The following is a 24,742-nucleotide window of genomic DNA, read 5'->3' on the forward strand; positions in this document are numbered from 1 at the left end:
TTGGAGTGTCATAGCGCGATTTATTGGAGGGGAAAAAACGGAATGGCAGCAGCCCTTCCAGGTCAGTGTTTGTGGGGAGGTTTCCTGTGGACGCGCCTGAGCCGCGGCGGCGGGGCGGGAGCTCCCGGCACAGCCGGAGCACTGACCCCAGCCACAGCTCTAATGGTGGCTCTGAGCACTGCGAGGGAATCACAGCGGCTCCCCGCTGCCACTTCACCTTTATGACAAAAACACCTAACGAGTAGGAAACCTTCACCGGTTTGTGCATTAAACCGCGATGAGCTGGGCATTAAGCAGAGCTGGGGAGCCGCATTCTCTGGGGATTTCCCCCAAATTTTCCCCATGTGGTGCCAAGGCGTTTGCTCCCTCCACATCCCCTATTTCCCCGGCTCTCTGGGGGCGGCCAGCTGGCAAGAACTGGCTGTGCAGTAGCCACTGTCCATGCAACATGACCCACAGTGGCCGGGCGGCCGAGGAGCGGTGCCCCGGTGTCACCTCCCGTCCTTGTTGACGGGCGCTGCCGGGCTGGAGCCGGGCCAGCTGGCCCCGCGCTATCGGGGCGTGGGGCTGCTGAGCGGCCCCGATAACTCCGGCGCTGCCTCCGCGCCCTGCTCCCCTCTCCCCCTGCTCCCCTCTCCCCCTGTTCTCCTCTCTCTCCCTGCTCCTCGTCCCCTCGCCTCACCGTGTTCTCATAAAACTCTGGGATCCGAGGTGCTGGAACACCTGGGGTTCACGGCTCAGTTCAGCCCAAACCGGACATTGCACTCAAACCTTGAGATGGCACTGACAAAGGAACAGGGAGAAAACACAGGTGCAGGCTTTAAATTTTAATGGTATTAGACTGAAAGAAGAGGCAAGGGAGAAAACACAAAAATCCCCAAGGCTTTGAAGCCAGAGGTGCTGACACTATGTGCCCTGGTTAGATGAGGAAATAGCAAATTTACAGCAAAAGCTGGTTTTAGTGTAAGAAAGCTAAAAAATAATATTTTTCATGAGTAATGAGTAATCTTTTTCATGAGTAATGTGAATAATATAGAAACAAGAAATAAAAATATGCAGTCATTTTCTTGCAGCCAACTTGAAATATATTTTAAAACCAAAGACTGATATTTTTATTCATATACCTTAAAAAATAAAGGTTCCAAGAGTACAAGACAAATTCAGATACAGGCTTTCCTTCAACAACACAGGCACATGGCATTTGTTTCTTTAACAGAAACACCTTATCCGATATTTCATTTGATGACATTGTAAACACTGCAACTTCACAGAGGTAACTGATAAACATGTTTTATTTTTTAAGAAATGCTGATAGAAAGAGTCCATCAGTTTTTTAGTTTAGTTCAGAGTTAATTCAGCAAGTCATTTCTTTTCAAAGTCAGTCAGCACAAGTCAGACAGCCCTTGCTTAAATTTAGCAGTTCAAAGGCTTCCTCTGCCTGCATGAACACTTCAGATTTATTATTACATAATAAATGGTGACTTTAATATCTGTGTTTCACTGTTAACATGAATCTCTCAGTTTCTTTACTGTGTGCATTTTTTCGCAGCCACGCAGGACATGGAGCCCAAAGCGCCTTCCTGAGGCTGCAGCTTGGCCAGGAGCAGGGCCCTGTGCAGCTCCTGCCCAGCACGGGGCTGTGTCACAATTCCTCCTGCTGGCTGTTTCCAGAAGCATTTCTGGAGGGCGGAGATGCTCTAATTTTAGTACTGGGAGATTCCTCCTCTCTCCAATGAGCGAGCGGCTGCATCTGGAGCTGCAGCCAATTACCCGGGCTTCCTCCTGCTGCACTTCCCACGACGGTTCAATAATGCAGAAGCACAAATTTAAAGTGGCCCCACATGTTAAGAGAAAATAACATTATGTGCTCCTTAACAAAGACGTTCTACAGTCGTAGGAATATCAAAGGTTTCTTCTAAAGCCTTGGATTTCATAAACCTGACCTTAAACCAATGTTTTAATATACTGTTTATCTATTATTTATTATCATTAATTAACTTATGATTTATTAATTTATTATTTATTAATTCATTATTCATTTATTATTTATTAATATTATCTATTATGTTTATTTTCTTTATAGTGCTTGAAATAATATTTCTGATCACGAAAAGGCTCATCTGAAGCATCTTCCCTAACTTCTGTAGGCCAGCGATGTGCTTTCAGGTAAAGGAAAAACAAACAAACAAACAGGAAAATTATAATTACAATTGAATTAACCATTGTGGTTCTGAACACCTCTCAGGGCATAGCCTGGCTGTGGTATCTTATCTGTTAAGAGGTTTAACACGCCTTAGTTGTCTCACTTATTTTTAGCTGGCATGGACTATAACACCAAAAGATTGTAGCTGCAGGTGCATTTACATGCAACACCAGATCAGTAACATTTTAAGGGAAAATTTTATTTCAGAGCTTTGTCCTCAGTGCAAGAAGGTGAAAAAACTAATGTCTTGCAGATTGTTATAAAGGAAGGAAAGAAAAACAGAATGATGAAAATAAGTGAAGAAAAGCTAAAGAAGTAATACCAACTAGAAAAACTGATTAAAAATGAAGCTTGCACATCTTTTAGTTTTGTTTGCATTTTGATATTCAGAAAAATGTGTTTGCTTCAATAACAATGTTCTATCTATACACTTACCACACACACAACTTTCAGCCACCATGGGCTGTCTTTCCTGTATTTCTTTTCACCATGAACTATCATACCTACCCACAGCACCAGCTTACCTTTACTGCTTGCTCCACCCACGCTTGCTCTTCCAGTGCAGCGTCTGACGGAAATCCTGTGATCAAGGCAACTTCCTCTCCACATGCCTGCTCTCTCCTCCATTTCTGCCTTCTCACAACTAAACAATTCTCCTTCTGCAGTTCATCTGCGTAACTGTAATCCCAGTGAGCTTTTCATTGCTGCTGCTTAAACCTTGTCAGGCCTTCCTGTTTTCCTCTACTTGTTATCTCACCATTTTCTGTAAAGATCAAAGTGATAGCATATTCTCTTCATGCTTCCTCTGTCTACAAGTCTCTAAGTGGTAATTTCAAAATATCAACCTGTCTTCTGTAACTCCATCACTTGCCCTGATAACTTCACCCCATTTCATTTCCTGATCTTCCAAACACTCACTCCTTCATTTGTTCACAGTTTTAGTTATTCAGTCTGCTCTGATTCCTAGCACCCACGGAGATATGCTTGTCTCTTTTACCATAAAAAAAAAAAAAAAAAAAAAAGCCAAAAAGGGCCTTTGGTGTGAGTGCCTCTTGCCACCTGACAGGTTCTTCCAGTCAGGTCTCTTCTTCTCTTACTGGATTCTACCCGAAATCCCCTTCAAACTCGGTTTTGCTTTCTCTCATCATCTGAAAGCTTCTCAATCCATCTTAAACCAATCTCTTGTTTGCTCTTCGGTCACATTTAGCATATCTAGCTCCTGTCTTAGCTTAGTTTTTGAAGTTATTCTCCGTTTTTGCTTCTCCACTGTTTCAGCTTGGCTTGTTAGTCCTTCTTCCCGTGTGTTTCTTTCCTTTTCCTGCAGGAGCATTGGTGAGCACTGTCCTTGACTTTCCTCCCTCCAGGCTCACAGCTCAACATCCCAATGTACCTTTTGTTTCACTCTGTAAAGACATCTCCTGTTTTCTGCCAGCTCTACAACAGAATTCCACTACTGCACTTCCAAACAAACACCCTTCTGCTTTATCCCACCTCGTTGCTTAGGATGAGCTCCTGTGGAACACCTGTAGAGGCTGGGGCTAAAAATTAATTTCCTATAAAGCTCCTCCTCATCTATATACAGACATTCTATATAAATGCTGCTGGCTTTCACCTAAACTTCAGAGAACAAACACTCGTGTGTGTTTGCTGCTTCATTATTCTACACAATGTTTAACAACACTGGCTTGGATTATCCCTGAGGCCACCAAGCTCAGAGATAAGTAGTCTCTGTGATCCTACCACAATGAAAAAATGAATGTATGAATAAACCAATAAAAATCTTTTCTCTAACAAATTAAAAGATGCAATTGGTTAGATAAGGCTTTTTTATAGATCTACTGTCAATGCCTACTTAAAGACATCTTCTATTCATCTCAATTCCATGTAGCATATGGAATCCTTTTTGCTATACTTATTTTGAGCCATTACATTCAGTCCCATCATTAAAATATATGGAATTAGTTGCATAGTTGTTATTATTATAAATAAAATGTGTTTGTTTATGCAGTGCATAAAGACTAACCCAGACAGAAACTTCCTATAGCATGGTGTTTGGTATAGAGCAGGCAATCTGTGCCCTGAGATGCTTACAATCAAATTAGATACAACAGGCATAGGATGTGGGAAACAGAAATTACAGCAAGTTTCAAGGCAGTGGATGATATGTTGTTTCTCTCTCTCTCTGTTTTTGTTGTTGTTGTTGTTTTTTTTTTTTAGAAGAGAAGTCAATAGAAGGGAAATAATGAGGAAATGGAGAGGATGACCAAGAAAAAGAAGAAGGTAATAAAGACAGGTATGGCACAAAACTCATATGAACAGACAGCAAAGGTGGGGCTCAGCATAAACTGCAAGTTTGATAGAACAGCAGAATTAGACCCAAGATCAGAAAGCTCATATGCAAGTACAGTTCAGTAGAATTTTAGTCAACACCATGAGTAAACATAGCAATTACAGGATTAAAAAATGGTGAACAATGATAGATTCTTTTTCTCAGCAGTAAACATGTCATATAGGGAGAATTACCACTCAAGAAGATAAATGTGTATTTTTCTTTGATTAACCACAGGCTTTGAGTGGAGAGTGAAAAGCAAGACCTGTGGTATGATGGCGTCTGGTGAGACAAAAAATAACCACAATATTCTCAAATTTCTCAGTCCTTGATGTCTAGATGCATAAAGAATGACTTTGTTAGTTGTGCCAGTCACAGTTCTCAAACCAGGCTGCTTAGACAGTGTACAACCACATCATTATCCTGCTCTTGGATATGGGACACAAAAGGTTTAATCAAACAGCTATTAACATGGGGTAACTGGGAATCATAGGGAGCCCTGCCAGCTGGGGCCTGCTGTTCAGAATTGCCAGGATGGGAGGTTGAGAGGGACCTGACCAGGAGAAATGGGCAGTTGGAAATTAGCATGGCATTAAAGAAAGCACTGTTAGGTGGAAACAGGAAAACACCTGACAAAGTGCCAGTGGTATGGGAGGATCAGACAGGTTCAGCAAAGCAAAAAAGAGAACTGGAGAAATAAAAAGAGGAGAGAAAGTAAAGGGAAATGTATGTAGAAGTCCTAATGGGTGACAGCCATCCACATTCTTAGCAAGACTTGATGAAATACAAAGCAGATGTTATAGGCAGTGAATCTTGCAAGAAAATGAAGTTATAAATGTATATAATCCAAAGCACTCAGATTATGTCTATCAGCTGAGCCTGACAGACCCATGCAAAGTGCTGCAAATTTCAGTTTACTCTCAAGTGCTGCTCTGTAAACTTGTAACTTCAGCACAGATGTATTTCTGCAGTCACCTGCCACAGCTCCATACACAAAAGCCTGCAAAAAGAGGAACCAGGTCAGCGGCATTCACCACTTCAGCTGTGCAACCTGCAAGCCTCAGTGTGGCCTTGGCTCCCTTTGACTTAAACAAATGTGTGGTATTTTCCTATTAGGCAGGCTATCAATACCGGGTAAGGGAATGCACTTAGCTGAGACAGTGATCTCACATGGCTGCAATCACAAACCACATCTTTTTGATACAGATCTGAGAGGTTTAAAATCTAAGCCAAAGCTGCCTGAAAAATCCCAAGAAGTCCCCTTGCTGGATGTGGGGTAAGCTCCTCTGACATGGTATAAATTATGGTTTCTTATAAAAAAAATCTTTGCTTTTAACATTCTATTTAAAGTTCAATACAAGAAAACAATATAAAAATATATTCTCATGAAGATGAGCATCTCTATCAGCCAACATCTACAACCTGTCCTGAGGATATTAGAACTTTCAAGTGTACTGGCCCTACTCTTTCTACTGTCTTGACTTCTTAGAACATTTTTTTACAAAGTTCAGCCTAAAGTTCTGTTTGAGAGTTTGTGTATGGCATACCCTACCCTGTCAGTAGCCTATGCTAAGACAGGCATCCCTAAAGATGAATTCTGACCAACTGTATTTAGGATAAAACCTGTCCTAAAAGCAGCTCAGCTGAAGGACAGCTCATGATCCAGAACAGGTCCTAGACCAGATCACTTAACAAAATGTTTCACCACTACTTCTATTTACAATTGGCTGTGGGCACTCCAGAGTTTTAACCGCAGATGAAAGTTGAGCCACAAGCCATATTTGACAGAGGGTGGAGCAGTAACGCGTGCACTCATTACTGCAGTAAGTTAGGTAATAATTGTTACTTTTTGCCTACAAGCAAAGGGCTTAACTTTCAGGGTTTTTTTTTTAAGATGTGTAAGCTTTACCTATATATCTAGAAGGCAAAATCTGCCCCTTTGGCATGGACAAATAGCACATTAGGAGCTGTATACAGTACAACAATGTTTCGTTACAAGGAGCAGTTGTCTTCTGGACTTCTCACCCACAACTTTGCCAACAAGGTTGACATATCCTTGGGCAAAAGGAATTAAGGCCCGGGCACGTGCTCAGCGCTCCAGCTCCCCGAGTTATGTAATATCCAAATCTAAGTTTAAAAACAAACTCTGGCCCCTCTCGGTTGCAAAACCAGCAGAGCTGGAAACATTAAGCAAACCTCTCGTCCTGGAGTAACTGACTCAGTGCCCGTAACACACCTCGAGCTAAAGCAGGGCGGCACTCCAAGTAAATACAGCGCCCCAGCGCAGCCGGACGGCCCCGCGCGGAACCCGCGGGCCGGGCCCGCCGCGGCCGAACCATGGAGCGTGTTGGGAGCGCAGCCCCGATCCCGATCCCGATCCCGATCCCGATCCCGATCCCGATCCCGATCCCGATCCCGATCCCGATCCCGATCCCGATTCCCGCCCGGGGCCGTCGCGGCCCCGCCGGCGACTCCGGGTCCCGCCTCTCCCGCCTCTCTAGCGCGGCCCCGCCCACTTCGGCAGGGCAGCCAACAGCGAGAGCAGAACCCCTGAGTGACAGGCGGCAGCGCCCAACCAGAACGCGCCTTGTTGCGGTGTGGCGCAGGCTCCGGCATTATAAAGGCGGCCACGCGTCGCGGGCGCGGGCCCGAGTACGTGTCTGAGGGGGAGGCGGCGGTGGCGGCAGGGCCGGTGCGGAGCAGCCGCGGGGAGCGGGATCGGCTCCAGCACTAGCGCCGGGACAATTTTAGTTAGACTTCGGTCGGTCTAGGTTTTATCGGGAGCGGATTTTAAAAGTGAGTACGAGCGGGATGGCGGCGGGGGGAAGGGGGAGGGGTGTGAGCGGACCGGATCAGACCGGCCCGGCCGGGGAGGAGCCGCCGTGCTGACCCGCTCTGGTCTCTCGCAGGCGCCTGTCGTCCCTCTCCCTCTGCGGACGGGGCACCATGTCGGAAGCGGAGCAGCAGCTGGCGGCCGGCGCTACCCAGAACGGGCACGAAGCGACCGAGAGCGCCGGGGAGCAGCAGGCCGAGACTGGCGGGGCTCCGGCGGCAGCGGCGGCGGCGGGAGCGGCAGGAGCAGCCGGAACGGCGGCGGCGGGAGCTGGCCCAGCGGCGGGAACAGCGGGCACGGCCGCCAGCCAGAATGGGGCCGAGGGCGATCAGATCAACGCTAGCAAGAACGAGGAGGATGCGGGGTAAGCGCGGGCGCCATGTGCGGAGTGCCGGGCCCGGCGCGGCCCTGCGGCAGCAGCGCCCCCGGCCCCGCTCGGCCCGGCGGGGAGGGCGGCGGGAGCGGCCCCGCCGAGCCGGGGCCCTGCAGCACCAGCGCTTCCTTTGTTCTGGCGCTGCCTTTTGTTGGCGCCATGTGGCGGCTGGGGGAGGGGCGCTGAGCGGGGCTGTTGCCGTCTCACGCTGTAAAATGGAAGGGGATTTACCTCTCCCGCGTTTTCTTCATCCTTTCCCTCTTTAGCGAAAGGGGCGGATGGAAGGAGTTGCTTTCTGTTGGGGGAGGGGGGCTGCTTGAAACTTTGTGGGGATTGCATGGCCCATCGCCACCGGCGTCGATGTGGATGTAAATGTGTTTTATGTAAAGCACATAAAAATAATCCTGGCCTTGGAAGGCAGCGCGGTGGTAAGCTAAGTTTGTTTTAAGGGCAGTAAGGGGAAAATCAGCGCGATTGAGACGATGTGCGGTGTGTTTAAATCGGTAAGAGCGATTTTGGTGTGCTACTTTGCAGCATTGTCAGAAAATGCCTCAAGTCTTGCAAGGGATTTCTGGAGGACTCGGTATAGTTTCGCTGTGCTTTAGTAGTGGAATCTTTGTGCATGCAAGAGGAATTTCTTTCCTGTCATGGTTGGTCTGCTCATAAATACACGTACTTAACATGAACATTACCTGGCTATTTCTCAACCAGGTCTTTGTTATTCAGGCTACCCCGTGTATTTAATTGGCACTCCCTTTGTTACCGCTGAGCTCTGAGCCAGAGGGTCAGATCCCTCAGGTTAAACAGAGCTGAAGCCAGTGTAATAGGTTTTTGACTATAAAGGAACGAGTAACACTGGCACAAGCTTCCCACAAGCTGGGACTGGATGTACTTTTTGCAGACACTAAAAGGATTGAGAACCCAACTTTTTAGCTATGTAGGAATTTTTCTTTGCTATTTCTAGTATTCTGTGCTGAATGAAAGCATGGTAGTCTTTTCCTTCCATGAACAGGAGGTAACAAGGTTCAGCCCCAAATCGGTATGAAATGAAGTTTTAGAAAAACAGTTACTCAGAGGGATTGACCTATGTGAAAAATGTAGTGCTGTCCAAGGCACTGATTTTACAATGTTTTGTTAAGAGCTAAAATAAACTTCAGTTTAGCTGCACTAATATACTCATGAGGAAAAAATCACTGTGTGTTAAGGGTGCAGTTGTCCAGTTTATGTGGTCTCTGAAGGTAAAACCAAATACCAGGATTTTTGTCTTAGTTGCAGAGGTTCAAAAGTTTTGAATATTGTGTTACCTAAATTAGGTATCGGTTTTTCCGATTACAAAACAGAGCACTGCAAATTGCGAAGTGTAACACGTACTACTGTGGTAAGAGGTGAGTTTAGCACGTGTGGTAATGCCCTAAAGCAGCCAAAGATGCCTCCAGACGAATTGCTGTCATCCCCCGATCTCTTGATTGTTCTCTAAGTGTGGTCAGTGATGACAGGGTGTGCTGTGGAAAGCTGCTGTCAGTCCATACAGCTTAGAGCAGCCACGGTCAGCTGTTGGGATGGGAAGGAATCCCCTTTTTTTGACCCAGCATTGAAAGGCTTAATAAACTTCGTAGGGCTGTTCCTCCAAGGCTGTGCTGTAATGGCTGCAGGAAGCACACGCTCTACCCGGGCCCGGTGCTTCCTGCTGCACTCAGTGCACAGCTTGGTCTGCTAGGAAACCGTGACTTCAGCCGATTAAGGGGATGGCTTCACCCAGCTTAAGAAAAAAGGGCAAAACCCCCATTAAGTTCCCCCCCCATTGCCTCTTGTACATAAATCAATGCCGATTATTGCAAAGCTACACATAAACACCAAGAGCCGATTTTATTTAAGCATAGTTTAATTTCTGAAGTTACCTTCTAGTGCTAATCGAGGTTGCCTCCAAACAAGAGTAATGACAACTTAAACTGCTCCAGTCTATAGTTAGATAAAAAGGCTTGAATGCTTTCAAGAGCTTAGTTTGTTACCTTGGAAACAATGAAAATAGAAAATGTAGCCATGTTATTAATGTTTTCATTTGAAGTGAAGAATTTGAAAAATGCCTTATTGCCTGCTATCACTGTTTTGTTTGTTAGCTTCACTTCTGTATTGTACCTCGAATTTAGTTCTTTGAGCTAGGATATTCTCCTTCAGAGGGTATTTTGTATGGGAAAGTGGGCAGGGAAGAACTGTATCTGCCTACTTGGAATTAAAGACTAGAATGGAGAGACTTCAGTAGTACTGATGCAGACAGAACTAGAGTCAGTAACTAAGCAGGAAGAGGAGCACAACATGGTAGTTAAGGCAGGTCCAAAGTCCCATCTGTTGTATGTGACTTACTGGAGGTCACAGATACCCGGACTAAAATTTTTACAGCTGTTTAACTAAAACCTCAGAGCTCAAATACTTTGCTTTTGATACGTTATTCTTTGCTGAATGCTTTCAGAGCAGTAGGAATGATCCCTAAGTTATTTGCAAAATCTGAGTTGGCAGTACTTGATAATCAAAACTTGCAAGTTATAGAATACTTTTATTAAGAACCTAAGTTACTGGCAAGGAATATTTCAGGCTATTCTTACTGTTATATCCTCTAATAAATGGCAGGATGCATTGTGGCATTTCCTCAAAAGGAGGGGGGAGAGCCCCCATTGTGTGTAATATCAGCAGCCTTTGCCAAGATGCAGGTGTTGCACTCAGAACAGTTGGTCCTGTTCTGACAATGCTGCTGAGGTGTGTACCACTGAGCATCTTACTGCATGTGCTTTTCTCTAGTGCTTCCTGAATCTGAATAGCTCTTCTTTCCTTGAAATTTCAGGAAGATGTTTGTTGGTGGCCTCAGTTGGGATACAAGCAAAAAAGACTTGAAAGATTACTTCACCAGATTTGGTGAGGTAACCGACTGTACGATAAAGATGGACCCTAATACAGGAAGATCCAGAGGTTTTGGATTTATTCTCTTCAAAGAACCTGGGAGTGTTGAAAAGGTGAATTTAAGGTTCATACTTTAGATCTTTAATTTCTAGGGGAAACTTTTTAGCTCAAGTTAGTCATACCAAACTGTCTTTTAGGTTCTGGAACAGAAAGAACACAGACTAGATGGACGACTAATTGATCCCAAGAAGGCCATGGCAATGAAAAAGGATCCAGTGAAGAAAATATTTGTTGGTGGACTAAACCCAGAAGCCACAGAAGAGAAAATCAGGGAATATTTTGGAGAGTTTGGAGAGGTGTGTAATGGTATCTTGGTAAACTGAAAGCATAATCTCCAGTTGCTGTTCAGTTTATTAATAATTTTTGAGTTTCAAAGTAAGTTAACTTCAGATGTATCAAGCCTTCTGTAACATCCAGAAGTTTCCTAACTTGAGAGCAGAGATGGCAATTGCTGCACTAGGTGCTTCCATTGCTAGTTAGATAGCCTTGTCTTTAAGGTAAAGCATTTTAACTGATGTTAAAATCAGTTTTAAGAGTCGTAAAATTGAAATATCTGATCTGAAAGCCAGTGTTACCATAGAAAGGCTTTCAACTTTGGCATAATATGCATGGAAAAAAAAGTTTAGAGTTTTATTGTCCAAATTTAACTGCTCATCTAAAATATGAATCTGAAAATGGTATTTCATGTCTTCAGATTGAAGCAATTGAACTGCCAATGGATCCAAAGACCAACAAAAGGAGGGGGTTTGTGTTCATCACTTTCAAGGAAGAGGATCCAGTGAAGAAGGTTTTGGAGAAGAAATTCCACAACGTCAGTGGAAGCAAGGTATAAACTCTGACTTGTAACTCTTTGTCCAAGGATAATACTGCTACATCTATAATCTGAAAAGGGGTTTAGGGACCTGTTGTATCAAAGTACCAAATTTACAATAAGGATAGCTTGAAGTTTATCATAGTGGTGTTCTGCCATAAGTTCTGTCACAGAGGCTACCAAGGCTCTTTGACAATACTTGTGCCTTTCATTACTGTGTTAGGGCCTTTTGTATGTAAAGTATCTAATTGCATTCATTAAATATATGTGGAGAATGTGGCTAATGTATCAGTGTAGCACTGTAAGCCATTTCAACAGATAGATGCCTATTTTCAGCAGAGAGCACTTGTATAAATGAAAGCCTTGCAGATGCTTAACTCTGCAAGCATCTGGCTGCAACTGACTCTGTCTGCTGGGGGCCAGCTTCTGCTTTTTTTTCTGTAGCCCCTTCCTGCAGCCCCCCTGCTGCCAAAACCTTGCCATGTAATCCCACTACAAGTGTGCAGGGAGTGAATGTCCACTTCTGGAAGCTTGTGCCTGGTCAGCTGGTTATGGGAACTACTGTAAAGGTGGTGTGAGGTGCTCTGACCAGCTGATTGCTCATCTGGGGAATAGCTGATGGAGAGAGGCTCCATTGTTGGGTCAACAAGTGAAGAGAGACTGGAGGCAAATGATGAGTACTGGCTCGAGGTGTCCCTGCTCCTTTGCTCTGAGGCCAGTGCTGACCACATAACTTCAGAGCCCTGTTACACTGGGTCATACTGTCTGACGCTGACTTGGATTGCATTTGGTTTACAGCTGGTCTTGACACAATACAGAACAAATTGTAGCAAACCTAACGCAGTGGGAAAGCCATTGATTATCCGTGAAGTTTGTTTTCAGGAGAGATGAATGCCTAAGTGCCAAGAGAGCTGAGAAATTTCTGTATCATACCTATGATTTGTTTTTGTGTTATAGCCATATGGAATAAAAACCAGATTATCTTAAAGGTTCTGTGGTGAAGAACTCCAAGCCAGACTTGCTCAGGTGCTGTTGTTCCTTTTGCAGCAGCAGTAGCTCTAATCTTGGACTGCACAGAACCAGGAACCTGGCATTTGGCTGACAGCTTGAACTGCAGCCTGGGAACCTGTTTTGGAAATGTCAGTTCTGGTTGGTTTTACCTATAAGTATTTGATAAATGGTGATTTCAGGCATTGGTAGTACACATTGTGTAGGATGTACAGTGGCTGCCAGGAAAACTCATTCTGGTGCATTTCTCAGAACCTTGTTCATTCAGTGCATGTCAGGGGAAGCAGTCTGATAGCAACAGTCTTGTCCTGGAGGTTGTGCCAGGTGAGAAGGTTTCTACAGGAGAGGTGGCCTCAGCACCTCTTCCGTGGTGTGAAACTGATGGTAGGGAGTAGGCAGGGTAAAATGCCTTGAAAGCAGTGGCCTCTTTGAAAGGCTGATAGTGACTTACCTTTGCCCAGGTGGCACAATAAATCAGGTGCCTTGGATGTGCATTAGTGCTGCTCACCTGACCAGGAGCACAGCACGTACACCTCCTTTGCCTCCAGAGGAACCTCTGGCTTCTCCAGGTGCTCAGGTTGGACAATGCTGCTCTGAGATGTTTTACATACTCTTCCTTTTTTTTATTTGCAGTGTGAGATTAAAGTAGCACAGCCAAAAGAAGTGTACCAGCAGCAACAGTTCAGTAGTGGTGGAGGAAGAGGTAGCTATGGAGGAAGAGGCAGAGGTGGAAGAGGCGGCGGTAAGTACCACACACACTACTTTAGTATGGACACATTCTAAATAAGTTGTGTGTACTAAAATGGGATTTTGTGGATGGTTTTCCCTTCTATAGCTCAAAGTCAAAATTGGAATCAAGGTTATGGCAATTACTGGAACCAGGGTTATGGGAATCAAGGATACGGCTATCAGCAAGGTTATGGTGGCTATGGAGGCTATGATTATTCAGGATATGGGTATTATGGATATGGACCAGGCTATGATTACAGTAAGTAAAGAGAACTGTATTGGGTATAAGCAAGCATAACTAATTAGCAGTTTAATGCATTTGTCCTCTTGTTCATAGGTCAAGGCAGTGCAAATTATGGGAAGACACCAAGACGTGGTGGTCATCAGAATAACTACAAGCCATATTGATCAAATTTATTCAGGTATGCAGTGGCATGGTCTCTTTTGGAAAATGACTGCATAGGTTTTGTATACAATGCTGTAGATGGATACTTCAGTTATGTACCAAATTTAACTTTACAATAAATTTCTATGGCCTGTTAAATGTGCATCTTACTTGGAAGAGCTCCCTGGAAATGTTTTACATGTTTAATACTTACCAATAATTAGTTGTCTAGACAGTGTGGTGTATAAATTTCAGCATTGCTGAAGATATTAATTAATGATTTTATTAATAGGTTAAACTGAAACTGATTTTGAGGGTCTGCTTAAAGCTGCAGCTCTGCATCTAGGGACTGCCTCTTGGAGTTAACTATGGACTCTGCATTACTCCAGTTGTACAGAATGAGATGCATCTTAGGGAACCAGTGTCACTTTCCACCTTTTTATTTTGTATTGTTTTTGTGTCATACATTTCCTGTAATGGAAGTGTTAATTTTACTGTACTTTTTGGTACCTTTTTGGAATCTAATGTATTGTAAGGTATTTTACATGTGTTCTGATTCACCATGACATGGATATTGACGCTATCCTAGCTTTTGAAATAAAAAAGGCGTAATCTAGTGTCTTGTGCCATTCTTCAGCTCATGTGTTAGTAAAACACCAGTATCCTGTTCCCAGAACTTAGTTCATGGCAGTACCTTGATAGATGAAGAGTTGTGCTTAAATGTTTTTAATCTTAAAACTAGAAGGTTGTGTTGGTAGTTGTGCTCACTTGCAGTTAAGTGGCAGCTAAAACCTGCTGTCACTTCTGCCTGGAGGTTGTGGAGGAGAGCTCAGGTGAGAAGCCCCAGCTGTGGTGGGGCTGTGCTGGTGAGGTGGTGGCTCATGCTCTAGGCAAGCACAGAGGCTCAGACTAACTGTAGTGGTGTTTGTTTAGGGCTCTGCTGGGAGGAGCCAGAGCTGGTTTCAGGTAGGGCTTGGTAATCTGGACAGCAATTGCAGCAGGGAGCCAAGAGGTGTGCAAGTAGCTGGCTGCACTTCCTTTGTATTTCACTGTCTCGAGTCTGAGACTTGTCTGCAAGTTGTTAATAGGATGTATATGCCTGCCTTGAGAGGCAGGTTAGACAGACATTAAATTACCAATGCAAAGTCTGAATTTTTGCAGCCTTTTTGTGTAACAGAAAAGGCTGAAAGAACTTCCACTACAGTGGTGGGTGGAAAAAACATACCTTTCTCTAGAGATGAGTGACCAGCTAGAAATACTCTCCTTTTTTGACTTTATTATTGGTTTACTGCTATTTTAAGGCAATAACAGTCATGTGATTTGCCTGTCTTGTGACAGAATATAAGTAGCAAGGTCTGCTGCACAAAGTAAACTTCTAATCTTCGTTGCAGTGATCAATTCAATTTTTCATCTCCTTTTAAAGCTAAAATATGGCAATTTTTTTTTTAAACAAATTCTCATAGAACAAGTAACACCCAGAAGTGGAATCAAACCAAGTAACTAAGACAAGAAACAAACATGTTACTAGTGACCTTTCCAGTTTTTTTAACAAGAGATGCAGCTATTTCTGCATGGACTATAATCTGCTGCTCCCTGCTGGCTGTCTTTGAAAATAAAAACTTGTGTGTACATTTAGAAGTCTCTTTAGTAAGACTCTTCTGGTGTTAAGTGGAAGTCTTGAGTATTAAAAAAACCATTTTTAATCTTACAGTTGACAACTTTGCAGCTGGACCATGTAACCTTCCAGCCCAACTTAGTTTGAAATAAAAAAAACAGCAGATCACTGAAACAAATGAGTACAATATTTAAAAGTATTACTGTCTCAAGATTTAAATTTAAATACTTTATTACATACTTAAAATATTTTTTTCTGTGAAATAAGGGGTAGCAGAATATTTTTCTACCGAACACTTGGCCCTCCAGTGGGAAAATTGCATGATACCAGGACTATTGTGCTGCAGTCCTTCTGGCTAGTAGTGTCCTAGCAAGAGTTTGTCAGTTGATGTTTTTGTGGTGGTTTTTGTAAGTAGGTGCTCAGGTAATGCTTCTTTAACAGGTTATGTGGCCTTAGGCACAAACTGAGGATACTGGTACTTAAATGCAGAGCTGGCTTTTTCCTTTTCTTCTTTGCATGAAAAGTTTGTGATACAAAGAACTGCCTGGTAAAAGTAAAGGCTTGTACACAAGGTTGTTGCTTATGGCTGTAATCTACTCTTAATTTACTAATTCTACTTGGATATTTTTGGAGGACAGACTGTTAGTAAGAAGTGGTTTGGGAGACATAGCCCTCAGCTGTCTGTCCCTCATGCGTTTGATGTTAGGAATTTGGAACTGAAGTTTTTAACCCCGGTGGCTGAGAGTGTTTGTTGAATATAGAGCTACTTAGGGACCTTGTTCTGACACTGGCTGCTGAAACTGCTCAGAGGAGCCTGGGAAGGACTGGGTGTACTAGCACCTGGAGTGGTGTTTTTATAGGCAGCTGAAGACTTAAAAATATCAGAGCGCCCATTGGCTTATCATAATTTGAATATTCATAACCTGAAAGAGCATAGATTTAAAAAATATCCTTTGTAGTGGCCACTAGAATGATTCTCCTTTATAATCAGTTTTAGATACATTGTTTAAAATAAAAGCCGATTCCACACTGCCAGAGGTTGAGACAAGCTCTTGCAAAATTTATTTCTCTTAGAGCTTTTACTAAAACAAGATAAATGAAAACAGGAAAATCAAAGGTGATTTATCTGGTCTAAGACATGCTAGGATGAAAATTAAATGTGCATTATTATAGTAGAATAATGTTTCTTAGTAGTAGATCTTGAACATTGTTTGAAACCTATGGAAAGAAAATAATGTAATGTTTTTTTTGTAAAAGTATCATTAAAAGAAATTACTTCTTTGCCTCATTTTCGCTTACATTATATGTAAGTGTCTTACTAGTACTGTACTTAGTAAGAGGCTTTTTGCATTCTTGGTTTCCTGTAGAAAATAAAGGCATTTTTCTTGCTTAGTTTAGATTACAGAAAAGCACATTAAGTCATTAGGCCTCTAATTTGCACTGGCACTGTTAAGTAATCTTTCTGTTCCTAAGAATAAGTAGTATAAACAGCTGTATGTCTTTCCATTAACTTGCTAAATAAAATACTAACACATTTTTCTTGTGCCTGCTATACTAATATTACATTGAACTAAAACTAGATTTCTCCTTAGCTCAGGGCCATGGCACTGTGTATCTCATGGTGGTTGAAGCCACTAATGATTACACTGCTCAAGGTGATCACATTAGGTGTGTTCCTGCCCAGCTATCCACAGTTCTACTAAACACGTGGTTGTCTTTTAGTCAGAATGGTCTGAAGAAGTACTAAATGTACAAAAGGGTGTTGTTACCAAGGTGTAACTCTAAGTGTACACTGTGCTCATGAGTGTGCAGCAAAGAGCTGCAGCTGGATGTTCTCTTGGCAATCTATTGAGGGACTTCAACAGACGAAGATGTAACAAGACTTTGCAGACTTAACAGGACCAATATTACTCTGATACCCACAAACTTTTGAGTCTAGGGATAAATGGATCTGAAGGATGAGATACCAGCTGTGAACCTGAAACGACACTTAAGGGGAGAGCTGCTGAGGAGTGGTTGTGCAGCCAGACCAGCTTCTAGCTGGAGCCTGAAGGCGCTGAGCAGCAAGCAGAAAAGCTCCGTGTTCGTGTGGCTGTGCAGTCATTTGCATGCTCTAGAGACTGTCATGTCTGGGACATGTTGGCCCTCACAAACAAGTGATGGACAAGTGTTGCTGGGAGTGTCAGAGTGATGGAAGTGTAGGCCATGTTTGGAGATTCCCAGAAATTCCTGCAAACTTTGAGTAAAAGCATCTCTGAGGAAGCTTTATTCTGACAATGCTTGTGAAGTTATATTTAGAAACCTTGTCTTTTAAATAGTACTGGGTGACTGTAGGTAAATACCTGTTCAAGCAGAACAAATATGTGTTTTCTGTTGGTTCAGACATTCTTTTTCCATATCTGGAGAGAGAATAAGCAAGAAATTAGAAAACTCATCACTTGGTGACTTTTTTTACACTAGCTTTCTTAATGTTAAGTGTATAGAAGTTGTATAAAAAGCTAAGTGGCAAAAGTATGTAGATTATGGCTTTCAGGAACATGTGGACATGTTTTACAAATTGAACTTGTTCAGATAAGCTAAACACTCAAACCTCAGCCACAGCAAAACTATTTTAAAAGGCACATGCATCTGTGGAGGAAGTAGTTTTGTTAGAGAACTTCAGCATATAATAATTGAGAAGGGAAGGCTTTGTGCTCAGCATTTACCATCTTGGCTCCATTTTAGCACTTCTGAAAATCAGACTCAGTAGCTCAGCATTGCCTTCAAGAAAGCTCAGAAAACACCCTGTATTTTTGAAGGTTCTCATCATTATTTACCTGTTAGTATTTTGTCAATTGTCTCCACAACAAATTTTGCATCCTCCATATTAAAACACATTGGGGGCTTGAATTTCAGCACATTTCTTCCTGGCCCATCTGTACTCAGTAGAATATATCTTTCCTTAAGTCTGAAAAGAGCAGTAACAAAGAATTACATTAACCTCTGCATGTAGTTGAGAAAAACCTGTAACTACCAGCCTGCAGGCTGGCTCAGACAGTGTCTTCCTACAGTGACTGGTTTCACCTTTAGCCAGTTGGGTTTTATTTTATCAACTCTTGAGTGGCAAGGCTAGTCTGTAATTGTGTGCTTGCCATGCTTGTCCCATGTACCTTGTTATTAAATCCTCTGCTTCTGCCGTGGCTGGAGTCCTTTCTGCTTGGTCCTTGATTAAGTCCACTCCAATGAATAAGCCACAACCTCTGTAAAAGAAATAAAAACTGTCTGGGTCAGAGGAAGGAACTACAAGTGAACTGAAAAACAGAGGGTTTTTTTTTTTAAGACCAGACCTTTACTGCAGGAGAATTACCTGATATTTGGCTACTGCTAGAAAGGTTTTGCTGTTCTGAAGAAATGTAGTAATACAGACATCTGTCTGCTCACACTGGCAGTGCAGGACAGGACAGGATGTCAAGCTCATCACTTCTGTACCCTGTGCACTTGAACTTTGAGTTCAAATGGAAAAGTGAATTCATTTAGCAGCTAATAAATTGATCAAACAGTTCTGGCTCAGAGTGGCAAAGTACACAAGACTTCTGATAAGGTCAAGTTTATTTTACTTAAGTGTACAGGAGGGTCTTTATTTTTGGTGAAAACAAAATTTAATTAATTTGTCAAAGCAACATCTATTGGATTGAGTCGTTGGGCTGGCTGAACCAAAGCGAAAGCAGCTAAAAATGTAAATAAGGCACTGATACCTGACATCACCAATGATGGGATGCTTGATTTGCTGCTCCTTGAGTATCTTCATCAAGAAGTTGCCTACCTCTGTGGCATGAGCCTGAAGGTGTTCCTTCTCAATCACATCTAACACAGCTAATCCAATGGCACATGAAACAGGGTTCCCACCAAACTGAGCACAGGAAAGGAATACACAGAGCCATGGAGAGGGAAGAAAGATGCAACCATGTCACTGAAAGTGTAGCCTCAGTGATCCAAGGACCATGCTATCACTTTTATCAGATGGAGCCAAGACATAAAATCACAGACTAGAAACACAGAAATAGTACAGTAACACTGCTCCTCTTTAGTTACAAGTGTGTTAAATACTAATAAAGACACAACATAAGTATCTAATTTTAATCCTTAGCCTCCTTTACAGAAGTGGGTAACTGTTTACTTACTGTATTAAAGTACTCTACTCCCGTGCCCGCAAATGCTTCTGCAATTTCTTTTGTTGTTGCTACACAAGCAAGTGGGTGCCCATTTCCTATTGGTTTTCCCATAGTGACAATATCAGGTACAAAATCTTCTCCCTGAAGCTGGAATGCCCAAAAGTGCTTGCCAACCCTGCCAAAGCCAACTTGAATTTCATCAGCAATAAATACACCTCCTGCCTTGTGCACATGCCTGTAAGATAACAATTTGATTGTCCCTTAAAAGGAAAGAGAACATAGTATTTACTGTTTAGGAACATGCAGAAAGTGTTACTTTGCAAACTTTAAAGAAATAAACATGTACAAGCCTGTATTTGTATAGGGTGTGTTTATCAGCAGGTCTTTGCCATACAGGAAGTTCATATTCTAACATGAAGGCTTGGGTCATTTCCTACCTATCAAGCTCTGTGCTACAGCAGGCAGAGAATTTACCAAATACATTAAGTTAAAAAAGAATGAATGTCCACTTACTCTGCAACCTTCTGAAAATAACCTGCTGGGGGAATGATTTGGCCACCCACACTTGGTAGAGATTCAACAAAAAATGCAGCAATCTGAAACACAGCATATGATACTTGAATACAACACAGAAAGTTGTGGAGCAAGCTCTTTGTCCTTAGATGGTTTTTGATTATTTATATGATATTTTCTTTTTGACAAGTCCATACCACTTAGCTTAACTTCAGTAACTCTGAATTGCACTGACAGTCAGGCACATTAATTTCTGAGACAAGACAAACAGTTAAGGAAACTATGTTTTACCTTTCTGCCTCTTTTATGTGCTTGCTCAATAATATTTTTTACTTCATCAGCATAGGCTGTTACTGCATCCTCATGGTCTTCTCTATAAAGTCCTCTGTACGTGTCAGGAACAGGAGCCTATGCAAAGGAACAGTATCCTATATTCAATATATCATAAAAACAACACTTAATTGACAAGTAATAGATAGGTATAGGCTGAAGTACGTACCACGTGGACCCATTCCTTTTGTCCTTCTAGATTTCTGAATTTATATGGGCTTATGTCAATCAAAGATGTCAGATGTCCATGGTAAGCACTTAAAAACAATTGGCAGATCTAAACAGTAATTTTCTCAGTACCAATAGTTCTTTAGCATTAGTATTCCAAATAGTAAATAGTAGCCAGCTGCTATCACCGGGTAGGAAATTCAGTAACTTAAGCTGAGAACACCTCTGCAGTTTCTTTTCTATCAATAAGCTTAGTACTGTTGGGATTTTTTTTTTTTTTAATACAAGGGATGCAGAGGGACAGGACTTACACTGCTTTGCCTGCATCAGTGACTGGAATCACAGCATGGAACACCTGAGCAGCATCACAAGACTGCAGAACAACGGGAAGGGCCTATTTCTGAATATCCTCCAACAGTGACTGTAGGCATCCTATTCTAATACATGACTCCCTTCATGGCAAAATACTTTTGTTTTCTATGTCTCATCAAAATCCCTCAGGTTTGAACTTATATCTGAGGTCTTTTTTCCTGTCACCATACATCTTCACCACTTGGCTCCCATCTTTTTTGCTCCTTCCCCTGAGACAGTTGTTGCATTAAGATCTATCTGGCTGGCTGTTGCAGCTGAACAAACCCAGTACCTCTCAGTGCTGTGGCTCCCTTCCCATCATGGCAGGCCACTGCTGGCCTCCTTCCAGTGTGTCAACAGCTGTCAAGTACTGGAGAGCCCAACCACAGCTCTTGGGGCTGGGCTGGTAAATATTGAACAGAGGAAAAAATGACTTCCCTCAGCTTCCTGGTTGTCTTTCTACTACAGGAGAATTTCAGAAATGCTCTGACCACAGGCCAAAACTGAGCCTTGTACCCCCAAACTGCCAATTTACTCACTGGTCTAAAACAATAACGTCCTCATGTTTTGTGTACTGCCGTGCCAATCTCAGGGCAAGGTCGTTGGCTTCAGATCTACAATAGAAAAATTCAGTAATTGTTTCATTATGGATGTCTTGAGTTTTGAAATCTAACCTCCCCTGCACTGCTCTTTGTATCTGTAGAGAACAGACAGGAACTCAATGCATGTTATGCACAAATTCCTTAGTAATAAGCACTCAATAGGTAGGACTGTTAACCAGAACAGAATCCATCTTAAAAAGCCAGAGTACAGGAACTACTTCAGAAACAATTCAGTTCTTTTTCTTCCAGAAGAAGCTTGCTTAGGAATATGCCCCACCCCCAGCAGAAGCAATGCATTAGTACATATAATTTTGAGAATAACTGTCAAGGCAGAAAACAAATCAGACAAGAAACTAAAACAGCAAATATTTGCATTACTGTTTTGTGGTCCAAGGTCTTGCAAATAGAATAAAACCCTTCTTAAATAAAGCACTAGTTCAGTTCCCAGGTAGAAAGCTTGCAGAACCAAACCCAAGGTTTTGTCAGTATCTAGTCATCCACACCAAACTGAAAATGGTTGTTGATAAGAAAGTGTTTACTTACCTGTATATACCTAGTAAAGCCCCAGTATCAATTCTAATGTACCCAACTTACCCAGAATTCAAAAAATAGAAGATGCATAATTTCTCAGGTAGTGTTTTTGAAAGTCTCTCTGCATAATCAACCAAGTTGTCATGAAGATAACGAGAATTTGTATTTAACAATTGATTCTGTTCATGGGCTGCCTTTACTATATCAGGGTGACAGTGTCCAACTGCAAGAGAATGTGGACAGTGGTTTGAGAGTTCTTAGTATTACCTATGGTGTTCATTCACATGTCAGCTTAACACATTTCTCTAATAGCACAGAGGTATTATCAGTACGGCCTTAAAAATGGTACAACTTGTAAAAACATTTTTGTGCCTCCTACTGTATTTAAGGTTAGTAGTGGAAATTGATAGCTAAAACAAATAGTGTCTAATTTGATGCTTGGATTTAGGCATTTATGTTTCAGAAGTTTAGGAAGGTGCAGGTAAACTTCTGTCAAAGAATTACTAGCCCTGTTAGGGGTTAGATTAGAGAGATTTCAAATCCCGTAAGAAAGCAGCAGTCACTTAATTACATGCACAATTAAGGCACCACAATGAGCAGTGGTTCTGTAATTCTACATTTAACAGTAACTTTTGCAAAAACAAAATGTCATTTGTTAGTTTTACAGTGAGGAGTTTATTTGAGTTTCCATGGAAAAAAATCTGTAGGTTTTAGACACATTTCTGGGAAGACAGGACAGGAAGCAAATCTGGAAAGCACATTCACACAAATTCAAAAAAACTGTAATTCCCCAAACTACATGCTCAAGAAAGTTTCCTTCCACTTTTCTAATTAAACATCCCCTCCCCCTGCACGTGCAGCCATAGTAAAAGTACTGATTGTTCTTTGTTCTGCTTAAAAAGGCACAGCATCAAGTAACATCCAATACCATGACATGAGCTTACCGTGAGCAACATTGTTTATGCAGTCAAGGTACTGTCTCCCATTCTCATCATACATATACTGCCCCTTTGCCTTCACAATCTTCACTGGATCGTTAGAAAAAAACAGCTTGCAAGAAGAGCTGTGACAAGCATCAGGAAGCAAAATAAACCTTAGTGAGTTTAGTTTATCCTGCTGGTAAAAGACATTTCTCCTGTTTGCTGGCACAGTCATCCTGCTTTTAGCCCTTAACTCAAAGGCATTGCACTCAAATTGTCTTAGATTTACAGGAAAAAAAAACTACACTCCAAACCTGAAAATCCTACTGTAGGATCTAGCCACAGCAGTAGGAATAGTTTCATCCTGTCTTAACTGCAATTCCTTACTGTCTGTGCTGTCTGCCCTTGTTCTTTTGTGTCTCTTAGCCTGTGCTATGTTCTTTTTATTATTCTTATTATGTTCCTGCTATTCTGGCCAATGTCCTGATTTTCTAGATAGTTTGCTGCAGGTGAAGTTTGTTACAGTGAGGCTGAGTTTACTTAAGTGCATTTGTTTTGTTTCACTTTTTGAATGAATTGCCAAATCAGTAAAATGGAAACACATCTGCCTAAGTAGGAGTTGCAGAGATCTGACTCTGAACAGCACTGCCAAATTCCCGTACTTCATTTAGTAAAAGATGGCTTATACAGAAGTAATTTGTAATAAATACAAAGCCAGTGTCAAACGGATGACAAAGGAGAATGATGAAGTAGAAAGTGCTTCATTGTCCCATCAGGAATCTTGATACTTTCTGTGTGAGCTGGCAAAACGCGTGGCAGTTTTCGTAAGCTTCTCCTAACTGTTCAAAAGATGCTAATAAAGTGCTTGCAGCAGCTCAGTCTTCATTGCCAGTGGCAGGGAAATCAGTTAGAAAAAGATTTAATACCTAGGGTAGTATTTTTCAGGTGCTTGTAACTGGCATAATTCTAATTTCAGCATTTACTTTAATCCCAAGTTTTGTATTTATACAACACATAAAAGTAGCCTTGGATTTGAATATATATGATACGAAAATATTCATATATATATGATATGAAAATATTCCCACAGTTAAAGAGTTGTGTTGACATTCTTGGTGATGGTCTACAGAATAAGATTTTTTTTAGGTTGGTTGAAACACCACCGGTAATGGGAAGTTTAGAATTGAGTCTTATCCCTCATTCTGTCCAAGAGAGCAGACGTTTGTTAACTCGATCACGGTTTTGAGAGAATTAATTTACCGAAAGTTGGGTTATAATAGGAGGTGAGCCAGAACCTGGCGTGGCCCAGCACGGCCTCCAGCCCCAGCCGTGCCTCCGCCGGGCTCACAGAAAACGCTTTCTAAGCAGTTTAGGCTCTCAACAGGCGCGCTCGGTATCACACGGGTTTTACAGCGCAGTTTCGTAATCCCCTCCTTAAGGCAGGCTAATTGCTGTTAATTACAGCAGCGCACCGGGCCGTGCGGCGCTCCAGCGCTGCTCTCAGCCCGGGCGCGATGGCGCTGCCGCCGGGCGGGGCCCGCGGGCTCGGCTCCGCTCCCGGGCTCGGCCCCGTCCGGCGGCAGCGCCCGCGCGTCCCGCTCCCGACCCGGTCCGGTCCGGTCCCTCAGCACTCACCCGACGAGCTGCCGCCGCAGGGCCAGGGTCTGCTGCCGGGAGCGCGGCTGTGCCGCCCGCATGGCCGCGGAGCCGCCCGGGGGCCCGAGCGGGCCGGCAGCGGAGCGAGGAGAGAGGGAGGGAGGGAGGGAGGGAGCGGCCGCCTCCCGCGGGGGCCGGGCCGGGAGGGGAGGGGAGGGGCGGCAGCGCGGGGCTCGGGCCCGGCCCGTCCGGAGCGCTGTGCAGGAGCTCAGCCAGGGGCGCGGCTGAGCTCACCGGCAGCGCTGGGGACACATGGGGACACTTGGGGACACATGGGGACAG

General features: G+C 43.0%; 2 protein-coding genes across 10 annotated transcripts in view; one reads left to right on the plus strand and one right to left on the minus strand.

Moving 5' to 3' along the window:
• Nucleotides 1-7,158: 7,158 nt before the first annotated feature.
• HNRNPAB (heterogeneous nuclear ribonucleoprotein A/B) overlaps nucleotides 7,159-24,742 on the plus strand; it is a 28,566-nt gene continuing 10,982 nt past the window's right edge. The window contains exons 1-9 of one of the 6 annotated variants that reach the window (XM_033072852.2): nucleotides 7,159-7,328; nucleotides 7,442-7,729; nucleotides 10,575-10,743; nucleotides 10,828-10,986; nucleotides 11,385-11,516; nucleotides 13,143-13,251; nucleotides 13,345-13,497; nucleotides 13,576-13,660; nucleotides 13,916-14,240. In XM_033072852.2, the coding sequence (XP_032928743.1) occupies nucleotides 7,479-7,729; nucleotides 10,575-10,743; nucleotides 10,828-10,986; nucleotides 11,385-11,516; nucleotides 13,143-13,251; nucleotides 13,345-13,497; nucleotides 13,576-13,646 (1,044 nt within the window). In that variant the 5' untranslated portion in view covers nucleotides 7,159-7,328; nucleotides 7,442-7,478 and the 3' untranslated portion in view covers nucleotides 13,647-13,660; nucleotides 13,916-14,240. Of the gene's footprint in view, nucleotides 7,329-7,441; nucleotides 7,730-10,574; nucleotides 10,744-10,827; nucleotides 10,987-11,384; nucleotides 11,517-13,142; nucleotides 13,252-13,344; nucleotides 13,498-13,575; nucleotides 14,241-24,742 lie in introns of those variants that run through there. The other 5 variants (XM_033072853.2, XM_033072851.2, XM_033072855.2 and 2 more) reach the window with 5 other exon arrangements.
• On the minus strand, nucleotides 16,278-24,564 carry PHYKPL (5-phosphohydroxy-L-lysine phospho-lyase). 4 transcript variants are annotated; one of them, XM_033072849.2, is made up of 14 exons: nucleotides 24,546-24,564; nucleotides 24,440-24,512; nucleotides 22,829-22,947; nucleotides 21,948-22,107; nucleotides 21,291-21,365; nucleotides 20,402-20,489; nucleotides 20,194-20,310; nucleotides 19,903-19,985; nucleotides 19,399-19,624; nucleotides 18,973-19,127; nucleotides 18,388-18,477; nucleotides 18,055-18,185; nucleotides 17,581-17,637; nucleotides 16,278-16,456 (listed from the first exon to the last, which is right to left on the minus strand). In XM_033072849.2, the coding sequence occupies exons 2-13, from the start codon at nucleotides 24,499-24,501 to the stop codon at nucleotides 17,585-17,587; spliced, it is 1,359 nt and encodes a 452-aa protein (XP_032928740.1). In that variant the 5' UTR covers nucleotides 24,502-24,512; nucleotides 24,546-24,564; the 3' UTR covers nucleotides 16,278-16,456; nucleotides 17,581-17,584. The 4 variants fall into 4 exon arrangements, 3 of the variants coding, with proteins under 3 accessions (XP_032928740.1, XP_032928739.1, XP_032928738.1); XM_033072848.2 differs by lacking the exon at nucleotides 24,546-24,564 and having other exon boundaries at nucleotides 24,440-24,538; XM_033072847.2 differs by lacking the exons at nucleotides 24,440-24,512; nucleotides 24,546-24,564 and having other exon boundaries at nucleotides 22,829-23,831.

Source organism: Catharus ustulatus, chromosome 15 (assembly GCF_009819885.2).
Source record: "Catharus ustulatus isolate bCatUst1 chromosome 15, bCatUst1.pri.v2, whole genome shotgun sequence".
In the NCBI taxonomy this organism is placed as follows: Eukaryota; Metazoa; Chordata; class Aves; order Passeriformes; family Turdidae; genus Catharus; species Catharus ustulatus.